General features: G+C 52.2%; 1 protein-coding gene across 4 annotated transcripts in view; it reads left to right on the top strand.

The window, feature by feature from the left end:
- Window positions 1-100: 100 nt before the first annotated feature.
- Window positions 101-17,894, top strand: part of GSE1 (Gse1 coiled-coil protein) — a 360,389-nt gene continuing 342,595 nt past the window's right edge. For 2 of the 4 annotated variants that reach the window (XM_043526225.1, XM_043526224.1), the window contains exon 1: window positions 1,227-2,632. In XM_043526225.1, coding sequence (XP_043382160.1) covers window positions 1,292-2,632 — 1,341 coding nt within the window. In that variant the 5' untranslated portion in view covers window positions 1,227-1,291. Of the gene's footprint in view, window positions 2,633-17,894 lie in introns of all 4 variants that reach the window. The other 2 variants (XM_037878124.2, XM_027821765.3) reach the window with 2 other exon arrangements.

Here is a 17,894-nt window from a genome sequence, read left to right as displayed (position 1 = left end):
GCAGCGGAGATGGCGCTGCCGAGTTCGCAGCCAAACTTTGCACGAGACACGCACGGACAAAGTTAGCTCCTAGCTCCCAGCTGCCAGGCGGCTCCAGCCCTTCCAGCGGCGCCTTCCAGGGCTCCGCTCCGCAGCGACCCCCCCGCCCCCCGCCCCTCACAGCCCCTGCCATGGGGCGCTGATCGCCCCCAAACTTGGACCAACTTTTGCGCAGCTCGTCGGTCTCTCCGCCGCTGCCGGCGTGTGGGAGCCTGGCCCGTCCGTGAACGCGGCTGGGCAGCAGGATGAGAGCGCAGCCCCGGGGAGCAGGCAGCCGCCAGCCCAGCCGCCGCCGAGGCGCCCCGGGTGCAGCATGAGCGACTACCCGGCGCTGCAGAAGGAGGCGCCGATCTCCCGCAAGCAGCGGCTGATGGCCGCGATCGCCTCCGGCAGCTCCGGCGCCGAGCCCCCCTCGGCGCTTTGCTGCTTCATCTGCGGCGGGGGGATCGGGCGCGGCAAGGAGCTGAAGCTGCAGGTGAAGCAGCCCCGGGAGAACCAGCCTTTCTTCCCCTTCCTGCAGCACCAGGAGCCGGCGCCGGGGGCCCAGGAGGTGACCCCGGAGGGCTGCGCCCTGGTGTGCGCCGTCTGCCGCTGCTTCCTGGGCGAGCAGTGGGACGCGTTCGAGCGCAGCCGGACCCCGCTGGAGAAGCGCATGTACTGGCTCAAGCGCCCCTACCAGTGCGAGGCGGCGGCGGGCGCCGGGCTCCGCAGGGGGCCCCAGGAGTGGAACCTCTCCTACGCCCTGGACCAGCAGCGCAGGCTCAGCCTGGGGGGCAGCGGCAGCAGCCAGCCCCCCGAGGAGGAGGAGGAGGAGGAGGACCCCGGGGCAAGCGGCGGAGACTCCGACTTGTCCTCCCTCTCGGACACCGAGCAGCTCTCCGAGCCCGAGCTGCAGCTCCACGCCCCCGGCCGGGACAAGAGCGCCAGGAGCCCCGGCTGCTGCCCGGCCCCGGAGCCGCGGAGCCAAGCCGCGGGGCTGCAGCCGCTGCGCCCGCCCGGCGCGCCCATGGGCAGCCGCCCCCGCGAGTGGCACGGCCAGCCGCCCCCAGCCCCGCAGGAGGCACCTGCGCCGCAGGGCAACGGGCTGGCCGGGGGCAGGCGGCGGCGGCGGCGGCGCCACTGGCCGGCCGATGCCCCGAGCAGCGTCCGGAGCAGCTGGAGCGGGGGCCAGGGCGCAGCAGCCCCGCCCGATGCCTTCAGGGCGGCGGCCTCCGGCCGGGCGCCGGAGCCTGCCCCGGGGGACGGCGACTTGATGGGCCAGCGGGTCCCGGCCTATGGCTCGTCTGAGGAGAGCGAGATCAACATCACCAGCGACGAGGAGAGGCAGGGGGCCCGCCGAGCCCCCAGCCGGCCGGAGAACCCCCTCGCCCTGGCAGTGCCCAGGCCGCCCTGGGCAGCAGCGCCCCCGCCAGGCACCGTCTGCTACATCTGCGGCAGCCCCTTGTCCCCGGCGGGCCAGCACCAGATCCACGTGCAGAAACAGGAAAAGACCTCCAAGGCCCCCTTCTTCCCTTTCCTGTGGCTGCACAGCCCGCCCCTGGGGGCCCTGCCCATCAGCCCTGCGGGCAGCACCCTGGTCTGCTCCTGCTGCTTCGCCTCCCTCATGCAGCAGTGGCAGAGTTTCGAGGTGGCCAGCGTGCCGGTCCTGCAGAGGCTCTACGTGGTGCCGCTGGATGCCAGTGCAGTGGGCATGCCCCCCAAAGGGAGGAGGGCCCAGAGGGAGGAGGGCGCCCCTGCCCCGCTGCAGGAAGCCTGCTACCTCTGTGGGGAGGATTGTAGCAAGGAGGCCAGGCCCGTCTCTGCTAAGATCACCAATGGCAATGCGAAAAACACCATGCACTTCCCCTTCCTCAGCCACCTGCCTTGCCCTCCCAGCTCCAAGGGGCTGAACAAGCACGGGGAGGTGCAGAGCTGCAGGAAGTGCTATGGGGTGCTGCAGGACCTGTGGGCCATGTACCGGGCATGCCGCAACGAGGAGCTCATCACCTCGGTGCAGAGCTTCCTGGGGAGGTATCACCAGGTCTTCTCCGCCGGGGATCCCAGCGGCACGGCCACGCACCCCTCGGCCACGTCAGGCCTGGCCTCCGTGTGTTACATCTGCGGGGCTGAACTGGGAGCCGGCAAAGAGTTCCAGCTCAACGTCAACCCGCCAGGGCGCTTCGGGGAGAAGGAGCCTTTCTTCCCCTTCCTCACCGTCTACCCCCCGGCCCCCAGGGCCAGGCCTGCAGACTCCACTGGGCTGGTGGCTACCTGTGTGCTCTGCTACCATGATCTCCTAGGCCAGTGGCTGCAGCACGAAAGCAGGAATTCCCACCATCCCAGCAGCGCCTGGTCCAGGCAGTACAAAGTGGAGACCTTCGTGTGCTTCTTCTGTCGGCAGGAGAAGAAGCGATGCCTTGGATTAAAAGCAGTGCAGGTTGCCCGGCTCCCTGTGTTTCTGTACACCCTCCGCATGGCCAACAGCTTACTGGTGGATGATGGGAAACAACTGACCATTGGAGCATGTGCAGAATGTGGGGCGGTGGTGATTGCTGGCAAAAGCCTGACACCTCCAGACTTTCTGGCTGTGACACCCCCAGCCAGTCTCGCAAAGGTAAGGTACAATGTTCGCTCCTTTCTCCATTGATTTCCCTTGGGGAGGAAGGGAAGCTGGATGCTTTGGTTTCAGTGAAATTAGTTTTACAGTGGGGTCCTTGACCAAGGTTCTTCTGTTGTGTCTGATTCAGAAGGTAAACACTAAGCAGAGTGCTTTTTAGCAAACCGGTTTGGGGTCACTGGCCTCCTAGCTAAAAAATGGAAGAGCTGTGGCCAGCCAAGAGCTGGCCTGTTAAGAAAGCAAGGGCCCAGTCTGCGGTGATGGGGTTGGCTTGGATTTGAGCCTGCCAAAGTGGGGAAATCCTGGTTTTGTACCCTTCTCAAAGGTGAATGTCACAGCTGTCACTCTCTGGCCGGTGGGAGAGACGTCTGTCTCCCTTTGCTCCAGCCAGCAGAGCTTTAAAGGAACAGGCCTGCTCACAGCAGACAAGCCCCATGGGAAATTCCGCCAGCTAGCAGAGAGAGGAGCCTCAGACTCAGAGGAAAGTTATTCAGCTATCTTTGTTTTCCTAAGAATCCCAATCAAAACAGTGTCTCTTAAGAGGAACTCAAGTCCTTCCGACAGATGGGAAACTGATGTCCAGACTCTCTTTTTGAGGTGTGGGAAGGAGGGGAGGACAGGGCGACATTCCCAACCTGGTTTGCTTTCCCCCTCTGAGAATGAGCCTTTATTCTTTGCCCGTCAGCTGTGCAGGAGCAGGGGAAGCTGGTGGGATTATCCTTTATAAAGTGTGCCTGCCTTCATGCTGCTATGATTAGGGAAACCTATTTCGTTCTCATCAGTGGTTCCATCCCCCTTTTAGTGGGGCAGCAGCTCCTAATAGACTCCCGGTGGGTCCCATCGGATACAAGTGCTGGATTGAAAATAATAGTAATTTAAACCTTGATCATCCAGGGGTTGCTTTTTGAGCGGCCTGCACCCAGAACAGCAACATCTACTAAAATGTAGGCAGTCAGCATCTAGGTGAAAAAGGACAGGTTGCTTTGAAAACTGGCCATTTGCCTGCCTGGAGGTTACTTTTCTGGAATGGGATCCTATTTGAGTGTTTGATAGTACTCATTAGAAAACAAATGCTGTCTGCATGCGCTCATGTTGTAGTTCAAAAGAGTCTCTATTTGGTTTGGTTGCCTTCATTGACTCCTCTGTAAAATGGGGATAATTGAGTCCTTATAATTACTTCACAGGTGTGCTGTGAGGCTTAGCTAAATTACAGAAAGTGCTTTGAGATCCTCCGGTGGGAAGGTAGTGTAGGGGTGCCGTGTGGTGTTGCTGAAGGAGAACCCCAGAAAGTTCACTCATACAAGGGAAGGCCCATGCCTACGTTTCCTAAACTGTCCTCCTCACTCTTGATAGGAAGGGGAATTTCATTAATGCCTTTGCTCAACAGTTGTCAAAAGGGAAAGATTTTGGGGTGGCCCAACTAGGGATGCCTGACTTTAAAGGGACCTGGTTTCAGAGGGTGGGTGCTCAGCACTATCTGAAAATCAGGACCCTTTTAAGTGTCTCAGGTTGATGCCCCCAAAATGAAGACATCCAAAAGGACTAGTCAGTTTTGAAAATCTTCAAATTTTGTTCATAGCCGGCATTTGTTCTCGAAGCATTGACATTTTCTTTAGAAATGCGCCACAATCTTTCTGAGTCGGGACTCCTTTTTTCTTCCCTCCGGTGGCTGGTTGAAGTACAGTTTTCAGATGGGCTCGTTTGCAGTGTGGGCGCTGTGTTCAAAGTGGAGTCTCACTGGCTTCGAAGCAAAGGGATGCTGCTCCTTCAGCTGTCAAGCTGCCAAACTCACAAGTCTTTCCCTTCGGGCTTGCTGGGCGGCAGCTGAACGAGTCAGAGGTTCAGAGCACAGTGCCTGCTTTGAGAATTCCAAGACGGAGATGTGAGTTTGATTGGCACCAGAGACAGGAATCCTCCGAAAGTCACTCTTTTCAGTATTCCCCTGGCTCCCTTCCTACTTCAGTGCAAGCCAGAGTGACCTGATCTCAATGTAGGTCATTCATCCATGCAGATTATTTCTTTGTGAGTTACATGCCGATTGGCAGAGCATGGCTAGAATCCACCCTTGTTAATCACTTTGTGAGTTATGATCATGTATGACACACTGTGTGTGTGATGGTGGGGACCGGGAAACATGAGACTCCCGGATCAAATGGTACTAACTCAATGCAGGTGATAACTCAGGATTTCACTGTTGAAATTGAGATTACGCTGTACATAAAAGGTCCAAATCCATGTCCCCTTGAATCCAATAGCAAACCTCTCACTGATTTTGCTGAAACCCAGAGCTGGCTCCCAAAGCAGGTAACTCAACTGAGAATATTCCTGTCTCCAGAGAGTTCATTCACAAGCTCCCCCCGAATCCCAGGTCTGCGGCTATAAATGTATTAGGAGACACTCATGTGGCTGCCAGAACGCATCAGAGCATAAAGAGAGATAGATAAGTGTAGAGCCTTCCTTTCTATATCCCATTTTTGGTTGATCTGAGAGTTAAAGCCCCTCCGTTAAAGAAGTAGCTGCAAGCTCAAAGGCCTGTTCTTACAACTCTTGGTCTCTCAAGTGCCCGGTAGTCACGTGAGCCATCCTGCTGACTTGAACAGAATTACTTATATGTGAGCTTAGGTTGCATGATTGGGCTGTATAGCATGAACCACAGCAACCAAAACCCCTCTTCATCCCTCACTTTGAAGGAGATGTTTCTTCCACAGCTGGGTGCATTTCCCCTTCACATGCTGTCTGTGGATATTTCCCTCCACTGGGCTTTTTTTCTTGCGCTGGATAATATCACGGGTCCAAGGGTACTTTACATTAGTGCCATTGGGACTGGGAACAGGTGCTGCTGGGGTGTTTTACTGACTTATGAACTATTCCAGAGCGCTTCTGTCATCACTCGAATGTCAGCGTTAGACACTCACATCTGTTTCCTGAGTTTCCTGCAGCGTCTGTTATCTGCAACCCAAAAGCTACATATTTCTTAAGCCTTTTAATGGCTCCCTGCCACCAGAGCACTAACCCGACGCTCAGGTGATATGCTGGGCTCATCATCTTATTAATCAAAGAAAACTCTCAGCACCCTGTGAAAGCCAGCAATAGGCCGCAGGACAAAACATAAAGCCCCTGTGATTTCACCTCCCTCCCTCCCTCTCCTGGAATTCCACCGTTTCAGCTGAACCGTGCGGCAGGCTTGTTCTGGCAAAGGGGAAAGCATCTGCTCAGAGAACAGCCCTGAAAAAGTGTCCACTTTGGCTCTCTTGTCTGAAGCACTGTCTCAAATCTGAATGGTTTGGAGAATCTTTTGTGCGAGGAAGTGAAAGAAAGATGTGTGTGTTGCGGAGAGGGGATTAGCCCAGAAGGCCTGTGCGAGTAGGGTGTTCTAGGTTGAGAGCAGATGCTATTGAATTCCTCTCTCTTGTTACATGGCTCGCTAATGAGCAATGTAACTAGCTGTTATGCTGGGCACCGTGGGGCAGCCCCCAACACAGATGCTTTGAATAGATTTGCTTATGCGGGGGATTGCAATTTCAGCCCCATTTGATTGTTAATACTCTTTGCTTTTCCTTCATTGCGGTTTGGGATGGCAACTCTCTACCAGTCCCTGTTGCCTTTTGACTTTCCCCGTGTTTGTAGTAGCCTTCAGTAAGGCTGGGTTTCAGAAAGTGCCAGGTTTATTTAAAACAGGACTCAATACATTTGGCTAATTTAACTAATGGGAGAAATCTTTTCTCCCTCTCAGCTGCCGCTGACACGTTCAAGGGTTCTTGTGGCTAGTAGCTCTGTAAGAGCTCTTTACCCTTCACCACAAAGCCCTTGGTGCCTCTGTTGTTACTAACTTCCCTCCTTTAAAACCAGACAGACCAAAGCACTTGAATATACAGTGGGGAAAAGCCCCCACAAAAAAGGGGTTGGACAATATGTCCCATAAGGTATTTCCCACGATTCCCTGTAGTTCTGCCTTTTGTGCTCTATTTATTTTTTCCACATCCAGCAAACACAAACCCATTAGCGTGCATAGATTTGGGCGGCGGGGGGGTTCAACACTGAGTGGGGGAGCACAGTTGTTAGGGAGGGGTTTGTTAGACCCAAAACTACTCAAGCTTCAGAGTTAGGACTTATTCCCAAAGTGAGTTTCCTGCATAAATTCACCCACTAGTTTGCTGAACAAAATCCAGCAAGATACTGAAAGCACCAGCTCCTTCTCCTGTAGCAGCCTGAGACGGAAGGTGTCATGCCTCAGATGTATCCTACAGCCCTAGGTGACAGAAGGAGGGAACCAAGTCTTGTTGGGAAACTGACCTTTTATACTTTCTCACCAGGCTAGGTGGGCTCAGGTGTGTTCTGGGTGGGACGTTGCCTTTAGCTCCACCTCTGACATGCCCTATATATAAAAGAGAGGGCAGGGCAAATTCTCTTCAGAGTTCCTGGGTGCGCTCTATCCTGCAGGAGCAATGGGATCTGCTCTTTGTCTGAGGTGAGCGAGGAGCCTTTGTGTTGTTATCCTCTGGTCAAATCGCTCCTCTGTCCTTGCTGTGTGTGCTGCTGGTGTGGATTAGAGAACAAAGGGTTACTGTAGCTGGCTGTTGTGCTGAGCTGCCTGTCTCCTGCCCTTCCTGGGGCAGCTATTGCCACTTGAGCCGGCCATGATGATGGCTCCTGAACTGGAGATGGTGGCTGTGGAAGCAGCCTCCACACTGTGCACTTCTGTCAAGAGGGGTGGGGAACTAGCTTGTAATGAATGAGGCCAGGCTAGCAATATAGAAGAAGAATCTCCTCTTGCCTTAAGAATTGTGTGCTGAGAATGACCGGTTCTAATCTTGCAGAATTCCAACAGGAAAAGTTGGCAATGGTACTATGGTTCCTAATGCAACAGGTGCAGAAATTCAGCAGGAGTACACTTGCCATTCATTAAACTCCTCGTAACCACAGTGAATCATGATGCAAAACTGCCATTTTAAAAGACACCGCAAGATATCTCTCTAGCAGATTGTCTGTCTTGTGGTACCTTCTTAGAGGCCTTCAATACCGAAATGACTCTGGCGTGTCCTCTGCTGCTGTTTGTTTGACAGCTGCTCTTCAGTCATCAACCTTGGTACAAGTAACGCCTTGTCTCTCTGTGTGCAGCAGCATCACTGACTGTCGAAAGACAACTCCAGGGAGTTGTCTTATGTTTGTGTCCCTGCCTCTGCAGGGGTGGAGAAAGCTGTGTTATTTCTGTGGGATCCACAACTGAGAGCAATGGTTGGGTTTTTGTTTGTTTTTTCTTTTCTGGTTTATTGCTAAGAGAATTGTGAATTTAAAATGAGCCTCTCCAAGCCCTGGGGTGTTTCGCCCCTGCAGTCAGAGAGTTTAGCCAGGCTTACAATGCCACAAACGAGCCTGCTCTCAGTAATCTGAGTGTGGCCTCTTGCTCATTTCCCAACCCTCTGTCTGCCCACTACTTGTCTGTGGCTTGCATTGCAATTTACTGACTACCCTGCTGTGCTATTTGCCTTGGTCCTCTGCTTCCAGACTATTGGGTGGCTCATCTCCCCTCTGCCGAAAGCTTCGCAAATAAATGAATACTGGGGCGGGGGGAGGTTGTGTGTTCATGTGCAAGTTGGATCCAATTTTGGGCCTAAGCCACTTGACCTCGTCCCTTTAAGTTCAGTCTTCTGGAGCAGGAAGGGCGGCAGGCCAACATTTCAGCAGGGATGTTGTAACTCTCCTTAGCTGGCTGTGACCTTGTTAATCAAGGGCACTCCCCAAGCATCCCTGCATTCCTTTGCTGATGCTGTTGGGCTGTTTGCAGAATTGCCTGGTCCCTCCTTTGCAAGGCCATTGTCTGGCATTAGTGTAAAGGCTCTGCTGCTGTCTGGCGTGATATACGGCAGCTCACAAGCTTAAGGGTCTGCAGGAAGAAGCATCACGGTACAGTACGGATGGGAGGCCTGAAGGTCAGGGAGGGTAACAGGCCACTGAAAAGGAGCATCTGGAGAGACTGGCGCTGTTCACTTCAGCAGGAAGTGCTCCAGAGCAGCAACGGCTTTGCTATTGTCTAGCTGCGGCCTGGACGAACGCTTGTTTAGGCAATAGTGTTAAGCGTAGTGCAGCCCTCTCTTGAATGGCAGACCCATATCTGGGCATACAGTCTCTGCATGCAATATACAAAATGTAGAGGACTCTGAACAGTGCTGTATTACAAGGGCACAAAGGGCCCGATTTGGCTGGATTGTGTGTGTAAATATAGGTGCCTTGGTGCACCAAACTTGCATACATGTGACTGTCATACGTGCGACATGTTAGATTCAGGCCTGTCCATTTGCACACGCAGTTACCGCGTGTGCAGGCACAAATGATTTTCAGGCACGTTGTTTGGAAAATTGGGCCCAACTACTCTGAGGATTGTAGATACACAACAGGGAGCGAGAGGGGTAATTTGAGCCCGAGCCCATCTGGTCTCCGTGAATTGCATCCTATTCTAGAATCTAAATTATCGACTGTATCTGTCTAACAAAGGTTCTAATCCCCACAGGATGTAAGTCTAGAGTGAAAGAAGGATTAAAAACTAGCATTTTAGGGGATTCCTTCACTTCCCTTTCACTCTCCCCATTACCTCACACAGGGCTGTCTCTGCTCTCAGAGGCTGTGCTTAGAGGAGACAGTACATGTTGAGGCCGTGCTGGTTCTGTAAGTATTGAGCAGCACGTTGGGGTTATAAACAAGACCAAAGAAGAGTAACGGGTAGCTCTGTTCCTTTGTACTACAAGGTTATGAACGTCTTGTTCCTCACACACCGCATGAGACAATCGTGCACGTGACTTGACTTTTCTAAAAAACTGACTGCATAGAGTTTAGTATTTATATATACTGCATGCATCAAAAGCAAATACTTAAAGGTACAGAAGGAGCCTCTTTTTTTGACTAGAAAGAGCAGATATCTTGTGTGGCAGAAGCTTTGATGACTCAGGTGTGCTCTCCAAATCCAGTGATGGGTTTTTTTCTTGTTTGTTTTTTTTAAAACTCTCTGTGCTGATGATCAACTCAGGTACCTTGTCTGTGTGGGTAGATCGGGCTGCCTGCTTTTTAAGGATCTACATTAAGCAGCTCTTAACTGCTCTTAATAGCTTATGGAGGAGCTTGTTGTCTAGCACTCGGTTTGCAGCTTGCTATATTTGCTGTGCAGTGTTCTGTGACTCTGGGAATGACGCGCTGACTTGATACGCTGCACTATGTCCACATATAGCAAGGCGCATCTCGCTAAAGAGAAACCGACTGGGTTTGGCATTGGATCATCAGCTCTGCTTTCAATCCGGATAACAGTTCCTGTGCCTGACTCTGGCATGTGGTTGGGGAAGCTGCTGGATCAGTGATGGGGAAAGGAAAAGAATTACTTAGTGAGTTTTGGTCTTGATCATTTGGCAGGGGAGTCAATTACCCTACATCTCCTAGCCCATCAAAGCAGGTCTGCTCCTTTTACTGGCATGTACCTGCACCTGTCATACACATTATATACTGCAGCTTTGTAAAACTGTCACAGAAACTTAACAGCCTAAACATGGTCTCCTTGCCTTCCCTCTGTCCTCCTGGATGAGAGTGACAAAATGAGCAGCTTACTCGCCCAGGATGGGTGGGCTGAGAGACGGTGTGACTACGGCGTGGATTGACTTTCTGAGCCTATTTTTATTTTTTAAAAGAGGCCTCTAAAATGGCACACGTAGGTCTTTAGAGCTAAGTGGTTGAGACAGGGCAGATGTGTGCTCTCACACATTCTGCGCTTGCACACTCAGGCCAGGTAGATGCTTATCTACCTGGTTTGTCTCTCCCTGCAGTTTGCTCAGACCCCTCCAGGTTTTTGCACCTGACAACGTTTCAGTGTGGAACAAGTGCATTTAAAATTCTTCTTCTCGTCGAAGCAAGGTGTTCTTGTCGCCAAGGGCTGGGGCTGAAAAACGTGGGTTCTGCTGCCAGCTGTGTGACCTTGGGCAAGTCGGTTAATATCAGTGCCTCAGTTTCCCATCTGTAAAATGAGGATGACAGTATTTCCTGTCTGTCTTGTTTTAGATTGTAAAGTCTTCAGGGCAGGGACTGTGTGTGTTTGTTTGTTTGTTTGTTTTGAAAAGAATACAACAAAAATATTTATTCAAAACAAACTTAATATATTCTGGTCAATGTCTTCTGTAATGTGTACGTACAGCACCTAATATGGTAGGGCCTCAATCTCCGTTACGGCCTAAGTGCTATTATAATACAAAAAGACAAGTCACACGCATGTATATTCACGGTAAATACAGACCCACTGAGAGAGTCTGCAAATGTTCAAAACTCTCACTTGCTGGCAGCGTCTGCCAGCAACTTGCAGATAGAGTCCCGTTGCATGGCAAGCAAAGTTGTCTTTCTGTCTTTCATAATGTTCAGACATTTCCCATTAGTTTGCCAAATTTGCATCCTGGTGGCCTCCTCTTCCTTTGGGAAGCTCTCATTTGCAGTGCCTGTTCCAGTGTTTCTTGTCCCTGAACCTGTGCCCTCAGAATCGTTCCCAGAGTATCCACTCAGAAGACCTCCACACGCTAAACTGCATGGAACTCCATTACCCAAGGAGGATGAAAGGCTGAGAGATCTCAGCTAGGATTTGAACCTGTTGGTTCAGTTAATCTGGGTATTTTGAATCTGATTCGTGGCCCATTGCCTTGGTCTGAAAGTATATTCCTGCGTCACTGTAGCATTTTACAAAGAAAACAGAGTTCTGGTTGAGCGGGGGTTCTGAATTTGCAGCTGTGTAAATCAGGAGCCACTCTATTGGAGTCAATGGTGCTGAACTGGTGTAAATGAGATCATAATCAGACCCTCTTTGTACTGGATTATTAGGGTTTGAATCACGGAAAAAGAAGAAAAATCTGTCTCTAGAGAACTGGGCACTTACACAAGTTTTCAAGCATCCCTTTTAAAGTGTGTATTTATAAATGAATCAAGTCCCTACTTGTGTTAATGACTCTGACCCCGAACGTTAAACACCAATGGACTTCTTTGGGCATGCGCTGTGCTTTGGACACTTAGTGGTTCTTTCATACTAGCAGAATGAGGATGCGTTTGGGGTCACAACGCTGCCGGAAAGGTGTCAGTTCTTTCCCCTACAGTCTTCTAAACAAACCTTTTTCACTGGCACCGTCAAAACTGTTTTCTTAACACTTCTGGTCATATTGGAGTTTGCCGCCTTTCCCTTAATAAAAAACCACATGGCAAGAATCTGATACTTCTGACTACAGTGTAGCTGATCTCCTTCAACCAACCAAAAATAACAGTGGCTTTTCTGAAATCAATCCAATGTACTAACTAGCGAGCCCCCGGACTAAAATTGAGTGTATTGCTGGGAGAGACTATGGCAATCTCTTGCTTGGTGCATGAGTTTTGAAGCATCTCCTATGAGGACAGGAAAACTGGACTGGGCATGGCTGGTTCCATTTAATGGGACATTGTCTTGTCGGGTATTGGAGGTTAGGATCCTAAACTTAGATTGTAAAAAAAACAAACAAACAAAAAAAACCCCAGCCTTACTAATTAATGGAAATGTCTTTAGTCAATTAAACATTAGTGATGGCAGCTCTTGGCTCACCTCTGTACTGTTTGCAACCCAAACAATGCAGCATCTACTAGAAATGGATTGTAAACAATAAATGGGGTTGTCTATATTTGCATTGTTGGAATTGGCTGAAATGGGGAAATGAAATGAGGCATGGTGAAAAGTAAGTTTGGTTTGGTTTTATTTTTAATTTCCAGTTTCAATAATCTCGGGTGATGCTACTGGTGAAACTAAGGGAAGTGTTTTTTATAATGAGCTTGATTCTGCTCTCTGTGATTCTGCAACAGTGTAAATTGAGATGAATTCAACTGAAGTCAATGGGGTAACATTAGAGTGCAAGTGAGATCAGAATCAGACCCATGGTTTTTAAGCTAATAAGGGCTTGCTTGTGAGATTTCCATATATAAGAAGTGACTTTGTTGATAGAGCTTCCCTTTCAAGATCAGGTATTCAGCGGTTCTGGGAGACAAACCCTGCAGCCACAAAAAATGAACTTGTTTGGCATTTAGCTGCAATCTCGAGTCAGACTCGGAGGTGGCAATATAATCGTATTATGACTTCATGTCTCGGGGCACAGCCTCCTGTTGGCTCATGTTGCAAGAGGGCAAACAAAGAAACAACACTAGGAAAATGTGCCTCTTGCTTTTTCCTGCAGATGAGGTCACGGAGCGTTTGTCTGTGGGCATCCAGCGTTTGGTATGTACATATCTGAACTGTAAACTTACACCCTTCTGGACTATCCCATCCCTCCAGCTCGCTGAGCTTAGAACTCTTTCTGATCAGTTATTTCAGTGTCACCTGCTGACCAGCCAGCTGGTGTTGGTGTTGTGCAGAGTAAGCAGGGGGCCAGGGACAAATCAGGGCTAAGTGTCCTGACCTCAGACAGGGCACAGGCTAAGTCTTCTGTCCTTAGCTTCTTCTAGCAAACCCTGCCCCTGCCCCCACCGCCCCTCCCCCTGCAAAAAAGACCCTTAGCTCTTACACTTGTTTGTTCTCACTGGCTGTCTTGCTGCCGAGGCTAGTTGCTTTAACAGCTGTTAAAATATCAGGGGTCCCCATTGCTTGCAGCCCTGATCCCCTCCAGGCCGGGTGCTGACTCAGTAACTTGCCAGCTGGCTCGATCTCACCCCTCCAGCAGTGGCAGAGCGAGGAGACCCACAACTTGCAATCCCTCATTCTTCTCTGGCAGCTTGGGGTTCCTGCCAAAGATGAGCCTGGCTCTAGCTGTGCCGGCTAGGAGAATCTGCATTTGTCACTGCTTCAGTGAAAACGACAAAATTGTATGCATCAGTTCTTGCATAGAGCATTGCCTCTTCACGGTGCCTGGCTGTCTTTCCCCCATCTTTCTCTCTCCTGTCCTGCGTCTAAGCTCAAACTTGGTCTCATCGCCACTCTCTTGCACCCATGTAGCTGCACCAGGACAAACTCTTGGTGTGGATGGGCTGTGCCAGTGTGGAAATGACTTCTGCCAGTGTGACTTACAGACTGGGGTACCCTGTCTGTGTAGCACTTCTGTGGGTGTTGTTTAGCTAGGCAGGGTGCAAAGAACCCCAGTGCAGACCTTCTCTCTAACTGGGAATGTTCCAGCAGCATGCTTGTACTTTCCTTGATACTCATTAATACGTACAGCCGTTAATGATCTGCCTAGATCCTGTCTGAAGGCAGGCTCAATGCCCCTGTTTCTGTCCCTGTTTGGGAGCAGAGTGAAAGGCTCAATTTGCCATTGCCCTGTGCTAGGTGTGCTCACACCAGTGCAAACCCTACCAAGCTGGAGTGGTAGCATCCTCCACCCATGTACATTGCTGTCCAAGTTGCTGGGCAACAGCTGTGGGTCTGAGTTTGGAGGAAAGTGGAAAGGCTCCAACTATTGGAAAAGTGGAGAAACTTTTGAAGTGGTTTTGTGTGTTCCCTTCATACCCAGGGAAGTCCCCAAAAGCATCCCCTTGGGGCCATTGCATGTAAGAAGATGCTCCTGTGCTCTCCAGAGAGGAGAAACCCAAAGCCAAGGCACCAAGTTGCTGCCGTGTGCACACATCAGGGCAACAGAAGGAGGTAGCTTCCCCCTCCCACACCTTGGGGTCAGTGCCTGCTGGCTGGGCCAGGACGCAGGGGCAGTCGGGCACCGTGGCTTGCTCTCAGAGAGCTGGCCAGCATCTGCGGATGCCGTGGAGCCATGTGGCACTGGATGTACAACTCTCCCCTGGCACCTGCCTTATGCCCAGCTATTTCCCAGCATTCTGGTCCCCTTGCCCAGAATGCAGCGATGAGCGTGGGTGTTTGGGTCTGAAGAAAGCAAGAGCATCTGCCCTCCGGCGGTGCTGGCAGCCTGTCTCTTCCACTGGACGGTGGCGGGGATTTGAAAGCCTGGCACTGTAGTCGAATGATTCACACCCCCTTCATCTGGGCCACGTCCCTGCTCAGGCAGCGATGACCCTTCCTAATTCCAAACCAGAGCGAAAGTGCCGTCATCATCATGGGGACTTGAGCCGGGGTTTATTATGGCACAGAAAGCAGGATCCTTCCCTGGAGCAAGGGTGGTTGTCTCCCATGGGCACTGCATGATTGTGAGGGTTACTGCAGTGTGTGTGAAGGGCTAATGAATGACCCCCTGTGTCCCAGAAGGGCTGACTCAGCCCTCCCTTCTCCTGCAGCAGATCAACTGTCCCACGCAACTTTCTGCCTGTCCCTGGGCCTTACACTGAAGTCCTCTGGCACCTCTCGCAAGAGCATGGATGGTTGCCCTGGTGGCTGGCCAGATTTCACATCCTGGCCCCTGCTGTGCAGTGTGCAGTTCGGCTGCAGCTCTTCCATCCCAGAGGTGGCTGCATTTCAGCCGTGCTGTGTGGGGCAGTCTGGGATCCTTTGGAGGAAAGGGCTGTACTGAAGTGTAACGCCTAAGGCCTGGGGAGGGAAGGGGGTGTACAGATGTAGGGCTGTGCTCTCCCCTACAGTGGTGGTAGCGGGGGACTCCGTACTGGATGACTCTTCAGTGCGGAGTCTAATTCGGGATCGATAAAGGAGAAGGAAACCATCCCATCTGCTGCGGAGAAGGCTGCAGCATGTTCTGTGGGTGCAGGAGGGGACGTGTCTGGTGAAGGAAGCAAATGAAACCCCCAACAGTCTGGGTCAGACAGCAGGGCCCTGCAGCCCCCTGCTAGCCAGCTGCCTTCCCATCAGATGGGTCCTGTGTGACTCAGTATTTGGGGTGGGGAGAAGACAGATCCCCCATTCACATCACGGAAGGAAAGGACTGACCTTCCCCCTGTGATGTCATTGTCGAGCCAGGCTGCATGCACACTTCGGGCTCCTGCCTGGGGACAGGGCCTCTTTTCTGAGCCGAGCAGCAGCCCCACAAAAGCTACATTATATCTTTAGTGGCAGGCTCCCAGCGGTGGGCCGGGTTTTCCTTTTCTGTTAACAGCTGGAGACGGGAGATGTTCCAAACGTTGAATCCTCCCAGCCCGAAAAAGCCATGACAGCTCCATAATCTCACCCCATCCCTCAGAGCTGATGGGATGCGCCAGGACTCCTGGGATGCTGAGCCTCACCCATCTGGCACCAGGCAGAATCTGAGTCAGTAGCTGCTTGTGGGGAAGAGAGAGAAGCCAGCTCACTTGTGTGACGAAGTATTGGTTGCAGAGGGGCTTTTATGTTTCTTACCCAGCTGCAGTAGAAAATAAGGATGCAGGGCCAGGGTCTCCTTATAATTCTTGGGACCCGTCATTTGCCTCAGTGCAAAATGCTCTTGTTGCGATCCGAGTGTAAAAACTCAGCTGCTCATACTGCAGGCAATGGCGAGCTGGACCCCTGGGTTCCACTCTCCACTTACTGTCTGCACCTCTCTTGTGTGTTTCCTAGCTCTTGTTCTCCGTTTTTCCCCCTAAGTTGATCCTGTCTCAAGTGTGTAATGCTGGATTGGCTGCTGCCTGGTGTGACAGACGTTTGGGGTGGCTCAGTTAATTTCCCAGGGGGCCATCGCTCAGACAGACACGGGGCTGGCACTAGTTGTCCCGCACGTTGTCACTTTCAGCCAGGAACTCTGGACTTAACAGGCCACAGAATGAATTCCCCTCCCACCCCGAAGATGGGGGGGTTCTGGGGGGGAAGAGTCCCATCAGCTCAGGGCTGAAGCGGCATGTGGGAAGCTCATGCTACCGCTGCTCAGCCTGTCCCTCTCCTGTGGCCGTCGGGCTGGCACACTGCACCGGCACAAAGTACACCTGCGTGTAAACACACCTGCTGTCAGCGAGGCCTTCGGTCGGGCAGGCCTGGGTACCCTTGGCGTTTAGTTTTCCCTAGAAGCCGTAGCGTAAGGTAGAGCTTTGCTCTGAGAACTAACGTTGATTGAGGATCCGCCTTGAGGGAGCCTCGGGGTGCGGAGACTCCTGAGCCTTTGGGCTTTGTGTTCCTTCGGCTCCGGCTTTCCCTCCGGCCCTGTGGCTGCCGCCTGCCGAACAGCTGTGTCACATGCAGGGCTCCTGGGCTCCCCTTGACCTCAGAAATACCCTGTGCGCTGAGTGGAGCTGCTAGATAAACAACTCGGTGCAGCCAGTGTGGCCTCAGCCTGGTTTTGCTAAACCATCAGTGGCAGAGGGGGAGGAAAATTCTCTTCCTCCCTCATTGGGATTAGCCAGGCTGAGTTGCGCCAAGCGGGGGTGGGGGGAGCTAACGGCCTGGGCTGAGACACACTCGACAGACAGTTCAAACTGTGCCTGTCTCAGCCTGGCACGAACGATTCCTTGGTCTGGTTTTTCTTGTTCATGTTGGTGCTGCTGGGTTTAACAGCCCTCCGGCGAGCGAAGTCATCTGTTTATCTGTGGCTGGGGCTGCAGGAGACAAGCGTCGTCCCCAAACCTGGTCACCCAGGTCCCTGGGCTGATTGCACAGGTGGCTTTGTGAATGCTGCGTCTGCCAGGGCTGAGACTCGCCCCTCCTTTCACATAGCCCACAGAGTGGCCATTATGCGTCTGCCGCTACTGGCTGCACCTGGATTGCAGCCCCTGTCCCCAAGGGATGCCCGGGTGACGGGCGCCGCATCCTGTCGGCCGTTACCTTGCCCACCAATCCCTGCACTGAACTCTTATGTGCAAAGCTGATGCTCTTTGAATCTCCCCAGTTGTCACCTTGCAGCTGGTTTGGAAATCCATCGTACTGCCTCCAGGAGGACCCCTGGGGTAAGAAAGGGCTGAGAACTACTCGAGCTGGGCAAGAATGCAAGAGCGTTTGGCCGCTGCTGCTTTATTCTGGTCACATTTAGAATGGCACATTCAGATTATCTCCCGAGGGGCAGGTGTGTGAGATGAACTTTCATTTCATGCCCTAACGTTTATTTAGGGGATAATCAGCCTCTATCCTCTACCAGGAACTAGATCAGCTGTTGAGGTGCTGAGGGTCTCGGCTATTCGATCTCTGGTCGAGGAAGGACCGTGTCCACGTCCTTGCTGTGTGTTCTGTGGCCCAGGCTTGCAGTGAGACAAAGGGAATTAACTGAGCCAAGTCTGTGCCTTGTAGGGGTCGGGACCTGCAGGTCCAGGCTCGTCTGAGTGTCCAGAATAGATCTGTGGGCAGCGAGAACGACACGGTAAATGTTCAGTGTTGGAATAGGGCCGGCAAAGTAGTCAACCGCTGCTGAGCCTTTGGTACAGTGCAGCTACCCCTCCTGGAGCTGAGCCCAAGGGAATTATGGGCCTGGAGAATCCTAACATA

This window comes from Chelonia mydas, chromosome 12 (assembly GCF_015237465.2).
Source record: "Chelonia mydas isolate rCheMyd1 chromosome 12, rCheMyd1.pri.v2, whole genome shotgun sequence".
Classification (NCBI taxonomy): Eukaryota; Metazoa; Chordata; order Testudines; family Cheloniidae; genus Chelonia; species Chelonia mydas.
The sequence above is the reverse complement of the archived record's forward strand: the minus strand, read 5'-3'. Positions and strand labels throughout refer to the sequence as shown.